Source organism: Oncorhynchus gorbuscha, linkage group LG16 (genome assembly GCF_021184085.1).
Source record: "Oncorhynchus gorbuscha isolate QuinsamMale2020 ecotype Even-year linkage group LG16, OgorEven_v1.0, whole genome shotgun sequence".
Classification (NCBI taxonomy): Eukaryota; Metazoa; Chordata; class Actinopteri; order Salmoniformes; family Salmonidae; genus Oncorhynchus; species Oncorhynchus gorbuscha.
The window spans coordinates 69334793-69359070 of NC_060188.1; the positions used below are offsets into that span (position 1 = coordinate 69334793).

At 43.2% G+C, this 24278-nt stretch overlaps 1 protein-coding gene across 2 annotated transcripts in view; it reads left to right on the top strand.

Moving 5' to 3' along the window:
• Window positions 1–24278, top strand: part of LOC123998842 (nectin-3-like protein) — a 90861-nt gene that overhangs the window by 40794 nt on the left and 25789 nt on the right. The window contains exons 2-6 of one of the 2 annotated variants that reach the window (XM_046304039.1): window positions 11679–12026; window positions 12910–13209; window positions 13448–13565; window positions 13702–13853; window positions 17373–19972. In XM_046304039.1, coding sequence (XP_046159995.1) covers window positions 11679–12026; window positions 12910–13209; window positions 13448–13565; window positions 13702–13853; window positions 17373–18073 — 1619 coding nt within the window. In that variant the 3' untranslated portion in view covers window positions 18074–19972. Of the gene's footprint in view, window positions 1–11678; window positions 12027–12909; window positions 13210–13447; window positions 13566–13701; window positions 13854–17372; window positions 19973–24278 lie in introns of those variants that run through there. The other variant, XM_046304040.1, reaches the window with a different exon arrangement.

A 24278-nucleotide genomic window follows, 5' to 3' on the forward strand; every position in this document is an offset into this window, starting at 1 on the left:
AGTCAGGTGCTTGTCGTTGTCTCTGATTGAGAACCGTATTTAGACAGCCTGACTTTCGCGTTGTATTTTGTGGGTGTTTGTTCCTGTCTTAGTGTTGTAGTCACCAGATAGGCTGTAATAGGTTTCACATTTCGTTTGTTGTTTTCATATACAGTTATTTCATGTACCGCGATTATTTTCATTAAAGTCATGAGTAACCTACACGCTGCATTTCGGTCTGACTCTCTTCATACAACAGACGAACGTCGTTACAGTGGTGTGCTTTCTTAACTGCAAGGGTTGCTGGTGTGAACGCTGGTCTGCTGGCTTTTGCCCTCTAATTGCTCAAAAAGTTTAACTATAAACGTTTGTTTAGAATTTACCATGGATCGTCAAAAATAGTTGTTTGCCGTTTTCAGAAGGTGAATAGCTCAATTGATTGTGACAGTCTTACATTGTAAAATAATGCTAAATTCCCATTGAAAGCAAAGGAAAATGGTTTAAAGTCATTGACTTTTGAAGGTTGCATAACTCACCCATAGAGACTAAACAAAAATATTCCCATGTCTTTTTCTTGTGCCTTTTACAGCTTGTTTCTAGCCTAAAGCAGAGTTATGCATCCTATACATTTATATAATCTGGGTATTGGGGGGGGGGGGGGGGGGCATTAGCCCACTCCCCCCACCACCTAGCGGCGCGCCACTGGAATGGCCGTGCACTGCAGTTGTTGTCTACAAATATCAAACACGGACTAGTCCAGCATCCAGATCCGAGCTGTAAATACAATCAAGACGGTGGCAGAGTTGTTAGTTTGGCACTGTTGATCAGCATTGATTTGGATTCAAATGTAAAGACAGGAGAAGGATCGTGCTAGAATCTATTCTGGATGTTTAAAAAATTGTGTGTTTCTGATGCTAGCAACCTCAGGAGGCTGAAGAAATTCGGCTTGTCACCAAAAGCACTCACAAACTTCTACAGATGCACAATCGAGAGAATCCTCGCAGGCTGTATCACCGCCTGGTACGGCAACTGCTCCACCCACAACTGTAAGGCTCTCCAGAGGGTAGTGAGGTCTGCACAACGCATCACCGGGGGCAAACTACCTCCCCCCAGGACACCTACACCACCTGATGTTACAGGAAGGCCATAAAGATCATCAAGGACAACAACCACCCGAGCCACTGCCTGTTCACCCCGATATCATCCAGAAGGCGAGGTCAGTACAGGTGCATCAAAGCTGGGACCGAGAGACTGAAAAACAGCTTCTATCTCAAGGCCATCAGACTGTTAAACAGCCACCACTAACATTGAGTGGCTGCTGCCAACACACTGACACTGACTCAACTCCAGCCACTTTAATAATGGGAATTGATGGGAAATGATGTCAAATATATCACTAGCCACTTTAAACAATGCTACCTAATAATGTTACATACCCTACATTATTAATCTCATATGCATACGTATATACTGTACTCTATATCATATCATCTACTGCATCCTTATGTAATACATGTATCACTAGCCACTTTAACTATTCCACTTTGTTTACATAATAATAATATAATAATATATGCTATTCCAAAGCTTTGTTTACATACATTCTCGTCTCATATGTATATACTGTACTCGATACCATCTACTGTATCTTGCCTATGCTGCTCTGTACCATCACTCATTCATATATCTTTATGTACATATTCTTTATCCCCTTACACTGTGTATAAGACAGTAGTTTTGGAATTGTTAGTTAGATTACTTGTTGGTTATTACTGCATTGTCGGAACTAGAAGCACAAGCATTTCGCTACACTCGCATTAACATCTGCTAACCATGTGTATGTGACAAATAAAATTTGATTTTAGTTTTGCAAAAACCCATTGCATTGTAAGCATGACAATTTGCCCAAAGTTTGGTGTTTGTTTTGAACTGGTGTGGGTAGCAAGCTATGTTTTGTGGAAACATTCAGGATTGGCATTTGGATATGAGCTAGCTATCTGTAGCCAGCTTCTGTGTTGATGTCTGCAGTTGTTGTCTGGCTTTAGTTAGCTATTTGTGATTTGTGTATCAAACCTTCCATAAACAAGTATAGTTAGCTACCTTTGCCTGTTCGTTAGTTAAGCTAGCTATCTTTCAGCTGACTGGTGTTAGCTAGCTAGCTACAGAGGCTGGCGTCTGGACTTTGTAAATAATACATGCATATCCCCTTCAAGCTTGTGAGTCCCCTATCCTATGCAAAAATAATAATAATTGAGTTTCAGTGCACTAACATGCAATGCAACGCAATCTATTTTACGCAGGTATTTACTTTGCAACATATATTGTCATTGACTAGAACAAAATATAATTGTATGAGCTATGCATCTGTGTACCAGCATTTTTGTACCCCTCTACTACTAACTAACTAGCTAGATGGGGCAGTTCAGTCCCAGAGGCAGTCTGTTCAGCATGCCTTCTTGACTTGATACAATGTGTCATCATGCATTTGTGCATGCACACTGGTAACTGGCATAGCTCAAATCAAATTTTATTAGTCACATGCTCCAAATACAATAGGTGTAGACCGTACAGTGAAATGCTTACTTAGGAGCCCCTAACTAAAAATGCAGTTTAAAAAATGGCAATAAGAATAAAATAACATGTAATTAAGAGCAGCAGTAAAATAACAATAGCGAGACTATATACAAGGGGGTACCGGTACAGAGTCAATGTTCGTGGGCACCAGTTAGTTGAGGTAGTATGTACATGTAGGTAGAGTTATTAAAGTCACTATGCATAGACTATAACAATCGGGGGGGTGCACAATGCAAATAGTCTGGATAAGAGCGTCTGCTAAATGACTTAAATGTAAATGTAAATGTAAATTAGATGATCAGCAGTCTTATGGTTTGGGGGTAGAAGCTGTTTAGAAGCATCTTGGACCTAGACTTGGCGCTCCGGTACCGCTTGCCGTGCGGTAGCAGAGACAACAGGCTATGACTAGGGTGGCTAGTCTTTGACAATTTTTAGGGCCTTTGTCTGACACCGCCTGGTATATAGGTCCTGGATGGCAGGAAGCTTGGCCCCAGTGATATACTGGGCCGTACGCACTACCCTATGTAGTGCCTTGTGGGTCGGTCGGATGCCGAGCAGTTGGACACTTGAAGCATGTGAACTTGAAGCTCTCAACCTGCTCCACTGCAACCCTGTCGATGAGAATGGGGGCATGCTCGGTCCTCTTTTTCCTGTAGTCCACAATCATCTCCTTTGTCTTTATCACAGGAAGAGGTTGTTGTCCTGGCACTACACGACCAGGTTTCCCAATAGGCTGTCTCATCGTTGTCAGTGATCAGGCCTACCACTTATGTCATCTAAATGTAATGATGGTGTTGGAGTTGTGCAGTCATGAGTGAACAGGGAGTACAGGAGGGGACTGAGCACGCATCCCTGAGGGGCCCCTGTGTTGAGGATCAGCATGGCGGATGTGTTGTCATCTACCCTTACCACCTGGGGGCGGCCCGTCAGGAAGTCCAGGATCCAGTTGCATAGGAAGTCCAGGATCCAGGGTTGCATTTAGGCATATTACCTTAGTGTTCTTGGGCAGAGGGACTATGTGTTTAAAACATGTCCTCAGATGAAAATGTCAGGAAGACACTCTTCCTCACATCAGCTGGCCCTTCAGCCTTGGAGAGCGTGATCACACAGTCTCCTGGAACAGCTGGTGCTCCCATGCATGTTTTGTGTTATTTGCCTCGAAGCGAGCATAGAGGTAGTTTAGCTCGTCCAGTAGGCTCGTGTCACTGGGAAGCTTGCTGTTGTGGTTCCCTTTGTAGTCTGTAATGGTTTGCAAGCCCTGCCACATTCGACGAACGTCAGAGCCGGTATAGTACGATTCGATCTTAGTCTGATATTGACGCCTGTTTGATGGTTCGTCGGGGGGCATAGCAGGATTTCTTGTAAGCTTCTGGGTTAGAGTCCCGCTCCTTGAAAGCGGCAGTTCTAGCCTTTAGCTCCGTGCGGATGCTGCCTGTAATCAATGGCTTCTGGTTGGGGTATGTACGCACGGTCACTGTGGGGCAACGTCATCGATGCACTTATTGATTAAGCCAATGGCTGATGTGGTGTACTCCTCAATGCCTTCGGAGGAATTCCGAAACGTATTCCAGTCTGTGCTAGCAAAACAGTCCTGTAACTTAGCATCTTCTTCATCTTACTGGTGCTTCCTACTTACATTTTAGCTTGTAAGCAGGGATCAGGAGGATGGAATTATGGTGAGATTTGCCAAATGGAGGGCTAGGGAGGCTGTGTGTGGAGTAAAGGCGGTCCATCATTTTTTCCCCCTTTGGTTGCACATTTAACATGTTGATAAAAATTTGGTTAAACGGATATAAGTTTCCCTGCATTAAAGTCCCCGGCTACTAGGCGCGCCGCCTCTGGCTGAGCGTAAACAGCTACGAAAAATACAGATAAACTCTTTAGGTAGGTAGTGTGGTCTACAGCTTATCATGAGATTCTCTACCTCAGGCGAGCAATAGCTCGAGACTTCCTTAGATATCGTGCACCAGCTGTTATTTACAAAAATACATAGTATACATTTCATAGGGACCTCACTGTCACCACTGGTCATATAGCTTGTCACTTAGCCAGCAGGGTTGCATCGGTTTCTATTGGACAAGAGCTTGCTAGCTAGCTAACGCTTGTTAGCTAACGCAAGCATGCAAATCAAGCAAATGCTACTGAACTCATGACAAAATCATGTTTTGACATTGTACTGGCTATTGATTTTTTTGTTTTTGCTTCTTGATATTGCTAATATCATCTTTTGGGCACTTAACTACCGGTACGTATCTAATCCGGTTTTGTCATGAAAAAATGACTGAAGTCCCAAATTCCCATTAGTTACTGTGAGACTTTGCACGCTCACAGATACGAAGTCTCAGAAATAAAGATCCGATCACAGAATAGGAGCCACTCCCTTAATAAAAATTGTTACATCTACAAACTTGGTCAATCCTAAAATTAAGTCCAATGGTCACTTTTTGGACTCTAAAGTCTCATTTTTATCCAATATCTAGAATTTGGACTGTCGCTGGAGAAATAACTCCAATGCTAACTGAATACTCCAATGCTAAAGACTCTGTCAAAAATCCGGTATGTGGTTCTCTGTAACGTTTGGACGGCTCATGACGAGGCGGGATGTGTGTTGTGTATCAACATTCAAGTTGATTTGTGAGTTTTCATCGATATTAGCATTGAACTTCAACCAATCCCATACTATAGTTGCGCCATCCGGCGCTGACTGAGGGAGAATGATCACCTGAGTCTCCTCTGGGAACAATGTCTCCTTGCTGCCAGGACAGCCAGACTCGCTGTGTGTGTGTGACAGAGGTGCTACAGTAGGTTCTTCTCTGTAATGAGGATGTACAGTTGAAGTCAGAAGTTTACATAAACTTAGGATGGAGTCATTAAAACTCATTTTGAAACCACTCCACAAATTTCTTGTTCACAAACTATAGTTTTGGCAAGTCGGTTAGGACATCTACTTTGTGCATGACACAAGTCATTTTTCCAACAATTGTTTACAGACAGATGATTTCACTTATTATTCACTGTATCACAATTCCAGTGGGTCAGAAGTTTACATACACTAAGTTGACTGTGCCTTTAAACGGCTTGGAAAATTCCAGTAAATGATGTCATGACTTTAGAAGCTTCTGATAGGCTAATTGACATCATTTGAGTCAATTGTAGGTGTACCTGTGGATGTATTTCAAGGCCTACCTTCAAACTAAGTGGGAAAATCAAAATAAATCAGTCAAGACCTCAGAAAAAAATTGTAGACCTCCAAGTCTGGTATATCCTTGGGAGCAATTTCCAAACGCCTGAAGGTACAATGTTCATCTGTACAAACAATAGTATGCAAGTATAAACACCATGGGACCACGCAGCCGTCATACCACTCAGGAAGGAGACGTGTTCTGTCTCCTAGATGTGAACGTACTTTGGTACAAAAAGTTCAAATCAATCCCAGAACAACAGCAAAGGACATTGTGAAGATGCTGGAGGAAAAGGATACAAATGTATCTATATCCATATTAAAACAAGTCCCATATCGACATAACCTGAAAGGCCGCTCAGCAAGGAAGAAGCCACTGCTTCAAAACTGTCATAAAAAAGCCAGACTACGGTTTGCAACTGCACATGGGGACAAAGATCATACTTTTTGGATAAATGTCCTCTGGTCTGATGAAACAAAAATGTTTGACCATAATGACCATCGTTATGTTTGGAGGAAAAAGGGGGAGGCTTGCAAGCCGAAGAACACCATCCCAACCGTGAAGCACGGGGGTGGCAGCATCATGTTGTGGGGGTGCTTTGCTGCAGGAGGGACTGGTGCAAAACAGGGACTTCACAAAATAGATGGCATCGTGAGGAAGGATAAATATGTGGATATATTGAAGCAACATCTCAAGACATCAGTCAGGAAGTTAAAGCTTGGTCACAAATGGGTCTTCCAAATGGACAATGACCCCAAGCATACTTCCAAAGTTGTGGCAAAATGGCTTAAGGACAACAATGCCAAGGTATTGGAGTGGCCATCACAATGCCCTGTCCTCAATCCCATAGACAATTTGTGAGCAGAACTGAAGAAGTGTGTGCAAGCAAGTAGGCCTGCAAACCTGACTCAGTTTACCAGCTCTGTCAGGAGGAATGCAACTTATTGTGGAAGGCTACCCAAAACGTTTGACCCAAATTAAACAATTTAATGGCAATGCTACCAAATAGTAATTGAGTGTATGTAAACATATGACCCACTGGGAATGTTATGAAAGCAATCAAAGCTGAAATAAATCATTCTCTCTTCTATTATTCTGACATTTCACAATCTTAAAATAGTGGTGATCCTAACTGATCTAAGACAGGGAATTCTTACTATAATGAAATGTCATGAACTGAGTTTAAATGTATTTGGCTTAGGTGTATGTAAACTTCCGACTTCAACTGTATGCTTGTTGCTGGTCTTAAAGGCTGATTCATTTTGATACAATAGAAGGAGTAGCTTTCACAAACGGTTATGTTAAGCATTTCTTTGCCTTCCTCTTTCCCCTGATGGTTAGGTGATTACATTAGAGGGCCTATTTCACTATGATCTGTCTTTTCTTTCTGTATACCTCTCTCTGCTTTTGAGGGGAGCCTAAAAATAACAACAGATCTCTAGGGCTCGAGCAGTTCTCTAGTGGTCTGGTTATTAACATCTACCAATATATGACTATTTAAATCCCCTGCTTCCCATTTATAAAAATCTCCATCTTAAAGTTCCAGTTGTGAGCGACCATACAGCCACTCTTCTCCTGGACAATATGCTCATCAGAACCCACATCCTGTAGATTGGTCTCAGTGGATGAAACTCTGTATCTGCTGGGTTGCACTGTGATCTTTCAAGCATCACCTGTTTGGAGTGAGTGAATGCCCTTTTGTGGAATTCCTGGCTGGGAATGCAGTCGCTATGTGTAACTAGCTAAATACCTCCATCACTGTCAGCTCACTAACTAGCCTTATTGAGCCACCCAGAAGTGACACAGCTGCCACTGATATTTGACATGCCTAACAAGAGTCAACAGCTGTCCAACAGTAAACGTAATGCTGTGGTTCCACCCTGTAGACCTAGGAGCCAAGGTTGCAAAGTCAACTGTGGTCAATGCAGGGCACTTCAGCAATGGGAAAATTCACATACCTAGTCGTTGCGTTACGTGCTATTCAAACATCCGAGAATTCAGGGAAGGATTACAAAGAGTGTTTCCCATCCTTTATTTGCTTGAGATCCCACCCCTATAAAATGGCACAACTCCACTGTTAATCTCTAGGGCACGGCAGGGCGGTCAGCAAATATATTTTCCAATAAAACCCTATAGGGCTGTCCCCGAACATACGTATAACTAAAGAGGGAGCCAGAGATCAATATAGACTAACCAGAAGAAAAAAACCTCTTCTGGTCGGTCAGAACCTTTTTCCTTTTGGAGTTCCAAGTTATCCTACCATTTCTGCTGATGTGGGTGCCACAAAACCTAACTTAATGAAAATCGTTGATCAGCTGCTAGAAGAGTGTCTTTAGTCGCAAAATGTAAAGTTATATTTGTTCATTTAAATGTTGAACTTGAGGTGATTTAATCCTCTGGCCCAAAGCTTGTGGGGGGGGGGGTGCCTTAGTCGACATCCACGTCTTCAGCGCCCGGGGAACTGCCTTGCTCAGGGGCAGAATGACAGATGTTTACCTTGTCAACTCAGGGATTCAATCCAGCAACCTTTTGGTTACTGGTCCATTGCTCTAACCACTAGGCTACCTGCCGCCCTTAACCAAACAAGCATTTTAGCTCATTTCCCCCCCCCAACATCAGACGTTCCCTAACGTCGGACACTCTAGCGGTTAGAGGATTAAATCACCTCAAGCTCAACATTCAAATGAACGAATATAACTTTACGTTTTGCGACTAAAGACACTCTTCTAACTAGCTGACCATCGATTTTCATTAAGTTAGGTTTTGAGATTTTTCAAAAAAGTAACAAATGTACATTTTTGTGAGACGCTGTATATTGTAAAAATTTGACTGCGCGACAGACCACACGTAATTTAATATCCCACATTTTACTTCTGATATATAGCTAACGGATTTCAGGCACGTAATTATTATTATTTTTTTACCGGAAGGTTAGCCAACGAGTCAACTTCACATATGAGGTTGTTGTCTCTTTGTTTTTACAAAATGAAATGGATATACCTTGTAATTGAACAAAATAGTAAGGTGGCCAATAACTGTTTTAATATGGGACGTTTTTTTTTGCTAAACCACTTATCAAAAATAAATGTCAAACACGCTAATTGCTAAACCGGTAGCTAACATTCTTACGACACCAATAATCACAAAACATTGATGGCTTGATCACAAGAACACTTGAAGGTAATATGTTTTTTTAAACTCTTTTGAATATACTGATAATACGTGGTGCTACACTAGATGAGAGATAATGGGAATTAACAGTAAATGTGCTACTGTTGTGCCAACCCTGCCGCGTCCGCACTTGATTAGTCCACTCAGACAGGCGCGTATCAGAGGTCTTGTGTGCCACATTTAAAAAATGATTTGCCACTGCTCTACTAAAAAAATATTGATTGACCAAACAATCGACAAGTCGACTAAATGGGGTCAGCCTTCAAACCCTGTCTTTTAACGAATGGTCCTCTTGTTGATTTCCTCTCCTCTCTCCCTCTGGCATTCTAATGTCATTTTCACCCTCTCTGTGCTCAGGTCTCAGGCTTCCAGGTTGGGGGGACACTCAGGAAAATACTTCTGTTGGGTTGGCTGAGAGATTGGGCTGGGGTTGTTGTTGGCTCGGCAACAACAGGCAGAATGTTTTGAGTCAGTTGCCAAGCAATGCAGAGGGTTTTGATTTACGATGACGTCTTCCCACTGGCAGCTTGTTGCAATTAGTGATGTGGTTGAGTGGTGTGGTGAGTGCAGCATGGTGGTATTATTATGATGTTCATGTTTATTTATCTTTCTGGGACTCGTTCCTTCCACAGTTTTTTTTTCTCTCTTGGACAGCAGAATCTCTTAGTGATAGATTTGTTTCCTCATCTGTTTCATATGACCCTTTACTTACTTTAGACTGTTCCTTCTCCCACTAGCACTTTCATCATATTGCCATATCTTCTCCCTGTCTTCCTTTCTCTTTCTCCCACCTTTCTCTCTACCTCGCCCTTTCCCGTAACTCTCTCCCTCTGTCTGTGTCTGTGGAGTACTGCAGTTTCTGTCTCGGTCTGCCTCTGTCTCCATCTCTCTCTCTCTCTCTCTCTCTCTCTCTCTCTCTCTCTCTCTCTCTCTCTCTCTCTCTCTCTCCCTCCCCTTTCTCCCTCCCCCTCTCCCCCTCTCTCTGCCTGTGTCTCTGGAGTACTGCTGATCTTAATGCTGTGAGTGTGGACAGGCCATGTTAATAACTAGAGGGGATGATAGAGCTTTAGGGGCTAGTTCTGATTGGATACAGGGACAGAGCGAGTGATTTTGTTTCACAAAGGGCTGCTTTTAATTCCTGGATTCAGGTCAGGAGTAGGGCAGGCAGGCAGCTATTGTACAAGAATAAACTGATCTTTGGAACAACATACACAAACGCTGGCCTGTGTATTACGTTGATGGAAAACCAAATGTTGGTTGCTGTGGATTCATGATCAGATCAGCACAGATGTCTGTGAATGCTTAGTTTGGAACTGACTAAGCTTGTGTTTTGGTTTGGGAATGTCTTAGCGGAGCTGACGTCAGTGCTCTTTCAAGTAAATGTTGTTCACAAAACCATCTCGCTCTCCCGACCACGCACACACACGCATGCGCTCGCACACACACACACACACACACACACACACACACACACACACACACACACACACACACACACACACACACACACACACACACACACACACACACACACACACACACACACACACACACACACACACACAGACACACACAGACACACACACACACACACACACACACACACACACACACAGACACACACTATTACACCCAACATGATAAATGTTTATTGATAGTGCCTTGAGAGGAGACTATGATTATCTTCAGATGACACACGCATGAAACGAAGAGATCAAGTTGGTGAAGTCACCCAAGGCTCTGATCAGGCCCTACACCCAAATAAGGGCACTGCGTTCATCCACCTCTGGCCTGCTCGCCTCCCTACCACTGAGGAAGTACAGTTCCCGCTCAGCTCAGTCAAAACTGTTCGCTGCTCTGGCTCCCCAATGGTGGAACAAACTCCCTCATGACGCCAGGACAGCGGAGTCAATCACCACCTTCCGGAGACACCTGAAACCCCACCTCTTTAAGGAATACCTAGGATAGGATAAAGTAATCCTTCTCACCCCCTCCCCCCTTAAAATATTTAGATGCACTATTGTAAAGTGGTTGTTCCACTGGATGTCATAAGGTGAATGCACCAATTTGTAAGTCGCTCTGGATAAGAGCGTCTGCTAAATGACTTAAATGTAAATGTAAAACACTGGTTTATGTCATGGGCTTAAATATGGTTTGAGGACTTTATAAAAGAGAGTCCAGCTGAAATGAATGGTGCTCGAGTTTCATCCATGATTATATGACTAGGTGTGTGTGTGTGTGTGTGTGTGTGTGTGTGTGTGTGTGTGTGTGTGTGTGTGTGTGTGTGTGTGTGTGTGTGTGTGTGTGTGTGTGTGTGTGTGTGTGTGTGTGTGTGTGTGTGTGTGTGTGTGTGTGTGTGTGTGTGTGTGAGATACCGCACCTGCTGCTGTTGTTGTAGTACTAGCAGGTTGTCCCCACATGTCCTCCTTACCTATTCACAAACTTTAACACACACATATTCACAAGCTGTGCATGCGTTTCAGTTTTATTGTTATTATGGTAAATGATGTGATTCTGAGAGACTGATGGAGGTCCTTTATTGCCATCATCAGTGGGCATATTGAATGTACAGCCATACACATTACACACCCACTTACAGGCTTATGTTTCACTGCCCAAGTACAACTGTTAGGATTATACTTAATAACTTAACATATTCCCCACTGCTTTTCTCTCAATGTTATTGCTAACAGTAGTTCTTTAGAAATAATTGGAATGAACTGATCTTTGATGGTGAAACTATTCATTCTTTGTTTCTCTCCCTGGCTCCAGGTGTGGGGGGCAGTCAGGTGTTGGTGCCCCAGAAGGTGAGTGCTGTATTGGGGAAGAACGTGACGTTGGGCTGTAGTGTGGAGGTGGAGGCCAACCTGAGTTTTACCCAGAGTTCCTGGGAGCGCCGGTTGCCCACAGGCTCGGTGACTGTGGCGGTGTACAATCCCGTGTTCGGTATCTCCATCCCCCCGGACTACGTTCGCCGCCTGTCCTTCCTCTCACCCTCCTCCCATGACGCCACCATCGTACTGGAGGACGTGGGCTTCACAGACATTGGAGTGTACACCTGCAAGGTGGCCACCTTCCCCCTGGGCAACACACAGGCCTCCACCACTGTCAGTGTGCTTGGTAAGAATCTGCATATGTTTGCTTGTGTATGTGTCTGTGTGCAAAACACCTTTTGTAAATGTATGTGTGTGTTTGTCTGGCTAATAGTGTGCTTGTAAGATTCTAAAATGTAATTCTGTATCTTAGTAAAGTGCCTCTTGTAAATTGAATGAATAATGCATACCAATATTCTGGGGGAGAGACATCCTACTCACATCACTGAGCCGGAGGGAAAGTGGTAAGACAAAGTGGAAGACGAAAAAAAGAGAAGGGGGAGAGTGAGGAAGGAAAGTGGTGAGAACGAGAGATTGGAATAAGGGTTGGTCGATGAAGTGGCGTTGCAGTGAGGAGTCATGGAGATTTGCTGTGGGGTAAACAGTATGACAGTTGGGTACAGTTGCGAGAATGAGTGGAGGGGTGGAGGAATGGGAACGAGGGAGCAAGGGAGGGGTGTAGAAGAACAGGGTGCTATAATTAGAGCTAGAGAAATGCGGTGGGCAATAAGGCGTGCGGTGTGTGTATGTGTGTTGCACAGTTGAAACGTCCCTCTATTTTAAGGGATCTCCTGGGAGGGGCTGGGGTTGGATAGATCTATCCATCTATCCATCATTCCAGGCAAAGCCATGGCTTTATATATATACACACACACACACACACTTTTGGAAAGGTTACAGGATGTCCCTGAGCTGCTACTGCATAGTAAGAAAGGGGGGGATCTAGGGAGATGGAGAGAGTGGCAGAGGTGGACAGAAATTAACAAGAGCTTGGTGAATGACTGAAAGAGGGTGTGTGTTTGGAAGCTCTCCCAGACTCAGGAACTCAACTCTACTTCCCTAGAGGCTACTGGAACTCTGTCTAAACAGTACAGCTATTTCTCTCCATTTCTCTCTCTCCTCTCTCTCAGTGGAGCCCAAGGTGTATGTGTCGGCTGGCTCGGTGGCGCTGATCGATGAGGGCAATGAGACGGTGGTGGCTACCTGCATCGCTGAGCGGGCCCTCCCCCCTGCCGAAGTCTCCTGGGAGACGGACCTGTTTGGCCATTCAGAGGTGACGATGCAGGATGAGGCCAACGGCACCACCAGCACCCAAGTGCACTACCTGTGGCAGCCCACCCGCCACGTCCAGGGTCAAGCCCTCACCTGTGTGGTGCGCCATCCTGCCCTGCACACGGACTTTAGGATCCCCTACCAGCTCAATGTGGAGTGTGAGTCTCTCTCTGTCCGTGTGTGCGTGCGTGATTGAACGCGAGTCCCACAAGAATGCCTTTTTTGTTCACAATCATTCACAGATTAGTCATGTCTATCATGATGGAATTTAGACAGATTTGATTGATTTAACTGATTCACATGTCATTTCACACCATTTTTTCTTTTTGTGGGGGGGGGGGGGGGGGCTTTTCCTGTTGCTATATATGTTAATCCTCCTGTGTCTTATCTCTGCAGATGCCCCAGACATTGTGGTGGTAGGTTATGATGGTGACTGGCACGTGGGCCGCGAGAGCGTCCTGCTGACCTGCAAAGCCAAGGCAAACCCACCAGCCCACCACTTCAGATGGATCAGGTTTGTGAGCGTGTGTGATCACATTTTTAAGTGTGCACAAATTTGTTCACACTGCAGATTGAACATTGAACCAGTGTTTGTGTATAATTGTGTCCGTCTTTCATTTTGTGTTCTTGTATGTGTGTGTGCATCCCAGACTGGACGGGGACATGCCAGAGGGGGTGGAGATACTGAACAGCACGTTGCTGTTTCTGAGGCCCCTCCAAAGGAATGACTCTGGAGTCTACAGGTGTGAGGTTGCCAATGCCATCAACCTACGCAGCAGGGACCTGCGGATACGCATACAAGGTGAGAGGGGAAACTCTGCTGAATATGCACACAGCTTGCTATTGCACACATTCTCCCTGTTTCTCTTGGGGAGAACTTGAAGCTTTCAGTGTAGAGATAATACCATGGAGATGAGTCTTGATTTATCTCTATGGACAATACTATCTCTGTGTCTCTATGGCTCTCACTACTAAACACTTCACTTATAACTTTTTTATGGTTTTGAAACAATGGTATACTTTTCCGAGGATGAATCACATTTAAACACACACATGGTCCATCCAGCATTTCGTCATTCTAAACCCTAATCCATCTAAGCTTGAGGGTGTGTCAGTGTTTGAATTGAAGCGAGCTGCCACGCTGTATTAGTGCAGATTATTTCTGGTCCTCAGATGTAAGAGTCTTAATTGGAGCCTGATTAGTCTTGATTAGGTCTCCAGATGTTCAACAGGAGAGGAGAGCTCCCTAGTTCTCTGGCCAAACCCATCTGTCTGTCTGCTCATCCCTAATCATCATCTCAGACTACTAACTCACTCCAGGCTTTGTTGCCTGTCCCCTGTTGTTCCCCTGGCCTGGCATGTGTCTGTCTCTTCTGTGCAATATGAGCACCACGTCCCTGAGGTTTTGTTAACCCCCTCACCTCCCTCGGCTCATAAACCTTTCTTCTCTTCCTGAAATAAGCTTTCAGTATGACTACTGTACATCTCTCCCTCCATCCCTCTTTTTTGTTACTCTTTTGCTCTCTCTTCCTCTGTACTCTCTCGGTGTGTGTGTGTGTGTGTGTGTGTGTGTGTGTGTGTGTGTGTGTGTGTGTGTGTGTGTGTGTGTGTGTGTGTGTGTGTGTGTGTGTGTGTGTGTGTGTGTGTGTGTGTGTGTGTGTGTGTGTGTGTGTGTGTGTGTGTGTGTGTGTGACGCAGTGAAAGGCAGAGGCGTGCAGCCTTGACTGAGATGTCCCAGATTCATAAAATATTCACCAGCTCTTTTCAAGTCTTATTTATTAAACATATATATTTTTTTGCTTTTCCCTTTGAGGGAAGCTCTGTGGGTTTGCGTGGTGTGTGTTCTCTGTGTGCGCGCTTCTGGGTAATGTGTTTCGCTCTTGTGTGTGTGCTCGCCCACACGTTCGTGCAGTTTCTCCGCATGGCGTCGGGACGACGTCATTCTGTTGGATCTGAGAGTCTGATATCTCTACAAATATCGGACCTGGAACCAGGACTAGAGTGTTATTTTATGTTGCTGTTTTAAGAACTTCACAACATCACTGAACACTTAGGGGAAACCTTTCACACATGTGCAGTCCTAATCCAATCACAACCACAGCTAGGGTTGCAAAGGGAGGGTATATATCACTGGAACATTTCTAAATTTAACAGGAAACTACCAGAATGTTGGTTATTTTCATGGATTTGATGTAATCTCTCACAAGACATCTAGTGGCCCTTTTGGGTACTTCAGGTTATCACAAGCATCTAATTATCTCTGGCCTTCTGCATGGCCTTATCACATGAAAAATTATATTAAATCATTGAATAAGATTATTTCAAAATACAAAAATGAATGACAAAGCTGTAAAACATTATGCTAAATAAAAACCATCAATTTAGTGAATACATTTGATGTTTAATATGAGGGTTTCAGCATTATGTATTAGTTTTACTATGTAAGTATGTGTTAGTTTTACTATGTAAGTATGTATTTGGGGGCAGTTGTGAGAAGTAAATAGTTCAAAGTAATGCCATTGTTGATTAGATGCTTTTTTTAACCATTAATTAAGCTATTTTCTCTTGAACCATATGGTTTAAGAGAAAATATCTACTTTATTTACTCATGGACAATATTACATTTACATTTACATTTAAGTCATTTAGCAGACGCTCTTATCAATATGGACACAGATATAATAAATGAATACTATACATGTTTAATTAATAAAGTTATTCCAAGTATAAATCACCAAAGTTATGATAGTGCCATATATTTTCTGTTAATTGCCAAAATTACTGAAGATTCCGGTAACTTTGGTAAATTACCGGTAGCTTTGCAACCCTGACCACAGCAGTTAAATACAGACTCAACAAGTCCGGACAGAAATACCAGCGGATGGAATAAGGAGAGCAGCATGTCTCATCTGCTGATGTAAGGTGTTTGATCATGGTTCATCTGGCCTAAAGAACATTATAGGGAGCATGTGAAGATCTGGATCAAGTCAACACAGGGAGTGTCCAAATCACTTATTCAAACTGACTGAACTGTAAAGGAGTGATTCGCCATTTTGCCCATTTCTTTTCCCTGAACCACTCCCTGACATTTTTAGTAGTCCTTCCCATCTCTCCAAGTCCCCTAACGTCTTGGTAGTCCTTCCCATCTCTCCAAGTCCCCTAACGTCTTGGTAGTCCTTCCCATCTCTCCAAGTCCCCTAACGTCTTGGTAGTCCTTCCCATCTCTCCAAGTCCCCTAACGTCTTGGTAGTCCTTCCCATCTCTCCAAGTCCCCTAACGTCTTGGTAGTCCTTCCCATCTCTCCAAGTCCCCTAACATTAGTGCTGATTCTATTCTAGACATCCCTTCCCTCCTACGTATCAGTGCCTTACGACATTCTCAATGACAAAGACATGTTTCTCTTTATTTGAAATGCTCAGCATAAGCTCTCCATAAATTCTTTATAAGCACCCATAACAGGCACATAATAATCATAAAAGTGTTCATCAGTTCATTCGACTTGATTTTAATGGCGGTACAGCTACAGAATGTCGTGATTGATTGTCCCTCTAAAGCTGATCTGTGCAATACGGAACAAATCTTCTCTTCCTTCTTGCAAAGATTTACATGGCAAGGAAAATAGTGTTGAGTGTCCATGACTTACAGTTGACAGTGTGTATGCCATGCAGTGCCTAAAGTTGTCAGCGTAAGTTATATGTGGGCATTATGAACAGCTTATACTACTTCAAATAAGGTGTTACTGACAAAAGCTAGTCAGCATTAAGTTCAATTCATGATTGTTTTAAGAATTTGTTTTTGCTTTGTAGAGGTCTTAGTTCTTAATCACCCATCTCTGGTTCCTAAACTAGTAACATCTACATCCCTCTGCCTTACCTTGCCTTTCCATTCTTTTGTGATTAGTGTAATGCTCACTCTCACAGTCTCTGGTTTTCTACCGATCAGGCTACCGCCCATTTGGATGCTCTAAACGGCATGATTTTTTTAGTCTTTATTGTCAATTTGTATACATTTACCTCAATCCCGAAACATCAAAACTTAATTTACCACATCTATACGTTTTAAAGGTTACTTCTAACCTCAAGTGGTCTGTCAAGAGATCTAACAACAACAACATACTTTGTTCAGATAACATGTCAATGCAAACCTGAGGCTGTTATGAGCACGTTGTTTTAGATGTAGAACTGTTTTGTAGTTTTCTCATGTCTACCTATCCCCTTTCAGTAATATGCTGATGTAGTTGGCATTGACATTCTCTACTTTTCTGTCTGTCCATCCCTCCCTCCCTGACTCTACTTCCCTCCTCCCTGCCTCCCTCCATTAGATCCTCCCACCACCTCCATGCCCTCCACCACCCCTGCGCCTGTCCTAACTGGCTCTGCCTCCTCCTCCACCTCTGTGGGAGGCAAGCAACGGGTCCTCTTCACCTCCCCCACCCTGGCAGCCCTGCCCCCTGCCAACCAACTGGGCACCATCGTGGGCGGAGCTGTGGGCGGAGCCTTGTTCCTCCTGCTGCTTCTAGTGCTGGGCGGGGTCTGTTACCTCCGACAACGACAGACCTTCCGCGGGGACTACTACACCAAGCAGTACCTAGGGCCTTCAGACATGCAGAAGGTTCCTCCACAGCACGAGCTCCACCCCTCCAAGCCTGCCAATAACGTTTTTGTAGACAAGGACCGCGAGGAGTGGGGCGACCGCGAACGCAACCACGAGCGGGACCGCGAGCGCCTCCACCTGCATCCAACATCAACAACCATCATGAACAGCCACAACCACAGAGAGCCAGAGCGCCAGTCCAATGGCCGCACGAGGGCGACAAGAAATGGAGAACACCATGACCACGACCACCTGCGTAGCTACCCCAGCCCCCACCAGAGTAGCCATGCCAGATACACTGCCCCACCACACCCGCTGAGCAACGGTTCCCCCTACTTGTCGGATGACTGCTTTGACAGTGGGGCCGAGGGGGACTATGTCTCTCATATGGATGGCTCCGTGATCTCACGCAGGGAGTGGTACGTCTGACCCCACCACCACCACCAGGCACGCTACCCTGCCAACAGACCCTGCCACCAGAGAGAAGAGAGACAACGCTGCAGAAATCACAGGAGGATTTCATACATTATTCAACAAAAGAGAATACTCACACGTTCTGCCTCTCTCTCTCAAGCTGTCATACATTTTGGCATCATCCTTAGTTCCCTCTCTTTTTCAACATGGTTTGTCATTTCTCAGTTATTTTCCCTTGATTTTGATCGTCATCATGGAAGATGTGTGGATTGCCTAGCCACACTGTGGACATGCCTTCATTCTGCACTAGAGGGCAAATCTGTGTTTACTAGCTAATGTGGGGAGGGGAGGCTTTCCCCAAAGAAAGATTAAGTAGGAAGGGGAGAGAGAAATCAAAAAGGGGAGAGTGTTTCTGGCACATACAATATTATTTGGTACAGTATGTGGATAGCATGGCTACAAATCACACATACCCATCATGTGCTGTCCCACACGCGTGTGTGTGTGTGTTATGAGTACCAGTGCCAACTTTGTCAGTAGGTGCTGTCATTGCAGCAGGATGTCATAGGCTAGAACTAAGTCTGCAATGTTATGTATCAGTGTGGTGGTCTGTCTCACTGTCTCAGATAGCGGTACCATAATGATAACTAATGAGTTAGAACTGGGTTTTAGTTAACCTTTCTCATTTTTTCATGCAGTAATTTTCAGCCCTATATAGAATATTTAAAAAATATGACAGATGAGGGGATGGCTGTATATTGTAAGAGGAGTTGCAGGCATTCTGTAAGCACCCTCTCCTCTTTAATTATTTGTGCTTTAGTATGCATTAATTTATCATCTGAAATGCCCGTAGTAATAGAATACGATTAGTAGACTGCAGGGTCCCGTGTAGCTCAGTTGGTAGAGCATGGTGCTTACAACGCCAGTGTTGTCGGTTCTATTCCCACTGGGGACCCGTATGAAAATATATGCACTCACTACTATAAGTCACTCTGTATAAGATCGTCTGCTAAATGACAAAAAAATGTCAAATGTAGACTTTATATTTATGGCCGTCTAGAAAACAGTGAATGGGGCATAATAATTGTTGCTTCAGTTTTGTTATTTCCTCTGTAATACAGTGAAGTAAATGGAGATTATTCATGGTTCTCTGTCGTCTAGTGAAATTTCCTCTGTTACTCACTGCTCTGGGTTCAGTTATGTGACCGGTGCCTTATCCCAGAAGAGTAGTAAAGTAATTTAAAAAACAACGATAATGTTATTTTTACAGACAAGTGCAAGGTCTGTTTGGTCCTCTGAGAGATGTGTTTGTTGCCTTTGTTTTCTACTTTTTTTCACTGTTTTGATTGAGGGATTCTTTTTGTGCCATATCCCCTTTTCTGTTTTCTGTCTCTAAGCCATGGAGTTTGACAATAGCATTATTTTTGCTCACATAATGAATGACATTTGCAACATCTTCAAGTTGCAAAACACCTGAACAAAGCTGATGTAAGCTAAAAGGGCGATAATGTAATTATTGCACAGTTCCTATATGTCCGTTTTCGGTTAGGGCAGCATCGTTAAGTGTGCTTGGTATATAAGAAAATAACGGTGGGGATTTCCAGATTCCAGAATGTTTTGTTTAGTTCAAAAAGTCAGTTTGTACAAAGTGAGGGAACGGAGAGTGAAGTGCACTAGTGCACCTCGCCAGGGTCTATCTCCAACCGTATTTCACATTCTCCTTGCAAGCACCTTCATGTTATTCATGTTTGTTTTGTATACAAGAGAAGAGCTAATGTAAGAAAAGGAAGAAAAAAAATAATGCAAGAAAAAATAGAAAATAATCACATGCTGTATCATCTACGACAACAAGCATTATTTTGTAAATCTTTTTTGAGATATTTTTGTTTTCAATAAAGCACCTTTTTTTCTGTGTCTCATTTCCTGATTGATCTGATCTCCTAGACTGAAGCTGCCTGCTTCACAAGCTCCCTCAGGCTGCTACTTTACTCTCAAACTGATCATTCTCCCTGTGCTCTTTCAAAGTGACGTCATCTCTAGCTCAGTCACTCATTGTACAGCCTGAGCTCCTGTGAATCACTGGCCGCTTTCGCCATTTCAGCCGACTTTAAAGGCTTGTAGAGACTGACGGATCTACAAATCACCTTTAATTATAGATGACTACTCCAATATTATTTCTAGATCAGTCAGTCACAGTACAGCTGTGATCCAGCATGTTGTTGATGCTTTCAAACACAGTCATTGTGCACACACTCCATATCGTGTCACTGTCGCTAGCCAGCGTTTCAATATGAGATTTTAATTGATTTTTTTGTTGCTCTATTTGACTGCTGCCCATCTCTTTCTCTCCTCCCCTGTCTTCCTCAGCCTCTCTCCACCTGCTTAGCAGAGATCAAGAAGATCAAGAAGCCCTCTCTTGTCTTGTCTCTCTCCCCTCTCTGGTTCTCTTTGACCTCTCTCATCTGACTTTGTGACAGAACATAAATTGCCCCCTGCTCCCATCTACAGCTTGTCTCCTTTGTGAATTCCCCCTGTGCATCTCTCCCAGTGTCTCACAGCTGGTGAAATCAAACAGTGTTTATGTCTGCCCCCGAGTCTCCCCTCTCTGAGCCATTGACTGTCCCCATGGCAACAGTCTTATCTGGAGCTGGTGACAGAGGCAGGCTCCCTCAGGGCTCCACCGCCTATACCTGCACACCGAGAGAAAAAGAGCGGAAGGGAGTGAGGGGAGAGCAAGGTTAAAGGGGCTGTTGAAGAACATTAGAGAATTGGCCATCAGACATGAAATTGCCAATTATGATAAACTGCCTGTTGTATAGGAGGGTGGAGAAATCACGTCATTGTGACCTTGGAATTGTGTACAGTGCCTTCAGAAAGTATTCATACCACTTGACTTATTCCACATTTTGTTGTGTTACGGCCTGAATTCTAAATGGAAGAAATGAAATGCATTCTCACCAACCTACACACAATACCCCATAATGACAAAGTGAAAACTTTTGCAAATGTATTGAAAATTAAACAAATACCTCATTAACATAAGGATTCAAATCCTTGAGTCAATAGATGTTAGAATCATCATTGGCAGCGATTACATCTGTGAGTCTTTCTGGGTAAGTCTCTAAGGGACAGATCGAAATGTACAGGGTTGATCCAACTCAAGGTGTCCTAAAAGAAAAAATGCACCCCCACTCCTCAAAGTTGCAAATATTTTCACATGACCCTCTTGTACTGTTAAATACATTGAACATCGTCCCCCCTCATATAATTAACTAAACATGTTTACGACCACAAATGACAACTGTAGGGACCCTGTGTTTGTAAACATGGATATCAACTTTGCCACTTCAGCATGCTTTTGTGACACAGTCGATGCTACGCAGGACTATGGGCCTGAAGGTTCTCTGACCACAGAAGAACTCACTTTCCCTGCCTGTAAACATTGCACTACAAACAGAGCTGTTGTAGATAATGATCAGCTAGGGGGAAATCAGGTTTTCAACATTTTGATGCCATATTTATAATTACATAACATTTATGCAACAAATTTTCCACCAACGTCTTTCTGTGCCAGTGCACCACACAACCAATAAACAAAGCATACCGACTTCGGGCACTTCAACATCATAGTTTGCGTTTTCATATTCTAAAATTTTAATTAAAAAATGTTTTTTTTAGGAAAATTTGGCACTGGAAAACACAAATTTCATTCTACCTGACATTCGAGAAATGTAATGGACATCCATATGCATTCAGATCCAACCAGATCAATAAACGAGGGATGTTAGCCAAATGAGCCACATTTACGTGTCCTTAAAAATATTTTGGAAACAAATAACAAAAACACTATTCATAGTTTTGATGTGTAGCATATGCAGAACTTTATAGCCTTTTTTTTAGCTACTCTTTCTGGGATCCAGCTAAATTAAGGCAGTTTATACCATTTTAAAACATTTTACAGATTTCACAACACACTGTGTATTCTCAGACCCCTACTCCACCACTACCACATATCTACTTTACTAGATCCATAGTGCACTTGTTATCGTGTGTGTGTGTGTATGCATGGGTCTGTGCCAATGTTTGTGTTGCTTCACAGTCCCCGCTGTTCCATAAGGTGTTTTTTAAATCAAATTTTACTGCTTGCGTCAGTTACTTGATGTGGAATAGAGTTCCATGTAGTCATGGCTCTATGTACTGTGTGCCTCCCATAGTCTGTTCTGGACTTGGGGACTGTGAAGAGACCTCTTGTGGCATGTCTTGTCAAATCAAATGTTATTTGTCACATACACATGGTTAGCAGATGTTAATGCAAGTGTAGCAAAATGCTTGTGCTTCTAGTTCCGACAATACAGTGATAACCAACAAGTAATCTAACTAACCATTCCAAAACGACTGTCTTACACACACAAGTGTAAGGGGATAAAGATATATGGATGAGTAATGGTACAGAGCGGCATAGGCAAGATACTGTAGATGGTATCGAGTACAGTATATACATATGAGATGAGTATGTAAACAAAGTGGCTAGTGATACATGTATTACATAAAGATGCAGTAGATGAGATAGAGTACAGTATATACGTATACATATGAGATGAATAATGTAGGGTATGTAAACATTATATTAGGTAGCATTGTTTAAAGTGGCTAGTGATATATGTTACATAATTTCCCATCAATTCCCATTATTAAAGTGGCTGGAGTTGAGTCAGTGTATTGGCAGCAGCCACTCAATGTTAGTGGTGGCTGTTTAACAGTCTGATGGCCTTGAGATAGAAGCTGTTTTTCAGTCTCTCGGTCCCAGCTTTGATGCACCTGTACTGACCTCGCCTTCTGGATGATAGCGGGGTGAACAGGCAGTGGCTCGTGTGGTTGTTGTCCTTGATGATCTTTATGGCCTTCCTGTGACATCGGGTGGTGTAGGTGTCCTGGAGGGCAGGTAGTTTGCCCCCGGTGATGCGTTGTGCAGACCTCACTACCCTCTGGAGAGCCTTGCGGTTGTGGGCGGAGCAGTTGCCGTACCAGGCGGTGATACAGCCTGCGAGGATTCTCTCGATTGTGCATCTGTAGAAGTTTGTGAGTGCTTTTGGTGACAAGCCAAATACACAACAGTATCTCGGACATGCCTGGTGTGTTCCTTGTTCTTCATGATGCTCTCTGCGCTTTTAACAGACCTCTGAGACTATCACACTGCAGGTGCATTTATACAGAGACTTGATTACACAGGTGGATTGTATTTATCATCATCAGTCATCAGGTCAACATTGGATCATTCAGAGATCATCACTGAACTTCTGGAGAGAGTTTGCTGCACTGAAAGTAAAGGGGCTGAATAATTTTGCACGCCCAATTTTTCAGTTTTTGATTTGTTAAAAAAGTTTTAAATATCCAATAAATATCGTTCCACTTCATGATTGTGTCCCACTTGTTGTTGATTCTTCACAAAAAATACAGTTTTATATATTTCTGTTTGAAGCCTGAAATGTGGCAAAAGGTCGCAAAGTTCAAGGGGGCCGAATACTTTCGCAAGGCACTGTATATTGTAATCACTACTATGGATTTGGATACTGCTTTAAAGCAAATTTCTGCAGCGTTAGTAAAAATGTGATCAATACATGTTGATGATTTAATTCCTGTGCTGTTTGTAACTACCATGATAGGTTGACTGACAACCTGATCCAGGTTGCAGGCACTGGTTACAGTTTGACATTTTTTCCTGAGTGGGCAGCTTGATGATAGCCAGTCAATATTTAAATCACCAAGAAAATTCAGTTTAATTCAGAAATTTACATGCACCTTAGCCAAATACATTTAAACTTAGTTTTTCACAATTCCTGACATTAAATCCAAGTAAAGATTTCCTGTCTTATGTCAGTTAGGATCACCACTTTGTTTTTAAGAATGTGAAATGTCAGAAATAATAGTAGAGAATTATTTCAACTTTTATTTCTTTCATCACATTCCCAGTGGGTCAGAAGTTTACATCACTCAATTAGTATTTGGTAACATTGCCTTTAAATCGTTTAACCTGGGTCAAACGTTTTGGGCAGCCTTCCAATGGCTTCCCACAATAAGTTTGGTGAATTTTGGCCCATTCCTCCTGACAGAGCTGCTGTAACTGAGTAAGGTTTGTAGGCCTCCTTGCTCGTATACGCTTTTTGAGTTCTGCCCACAACATTTCAGGAATTTGTGATGCCACTCCTACACCTTGACTTTG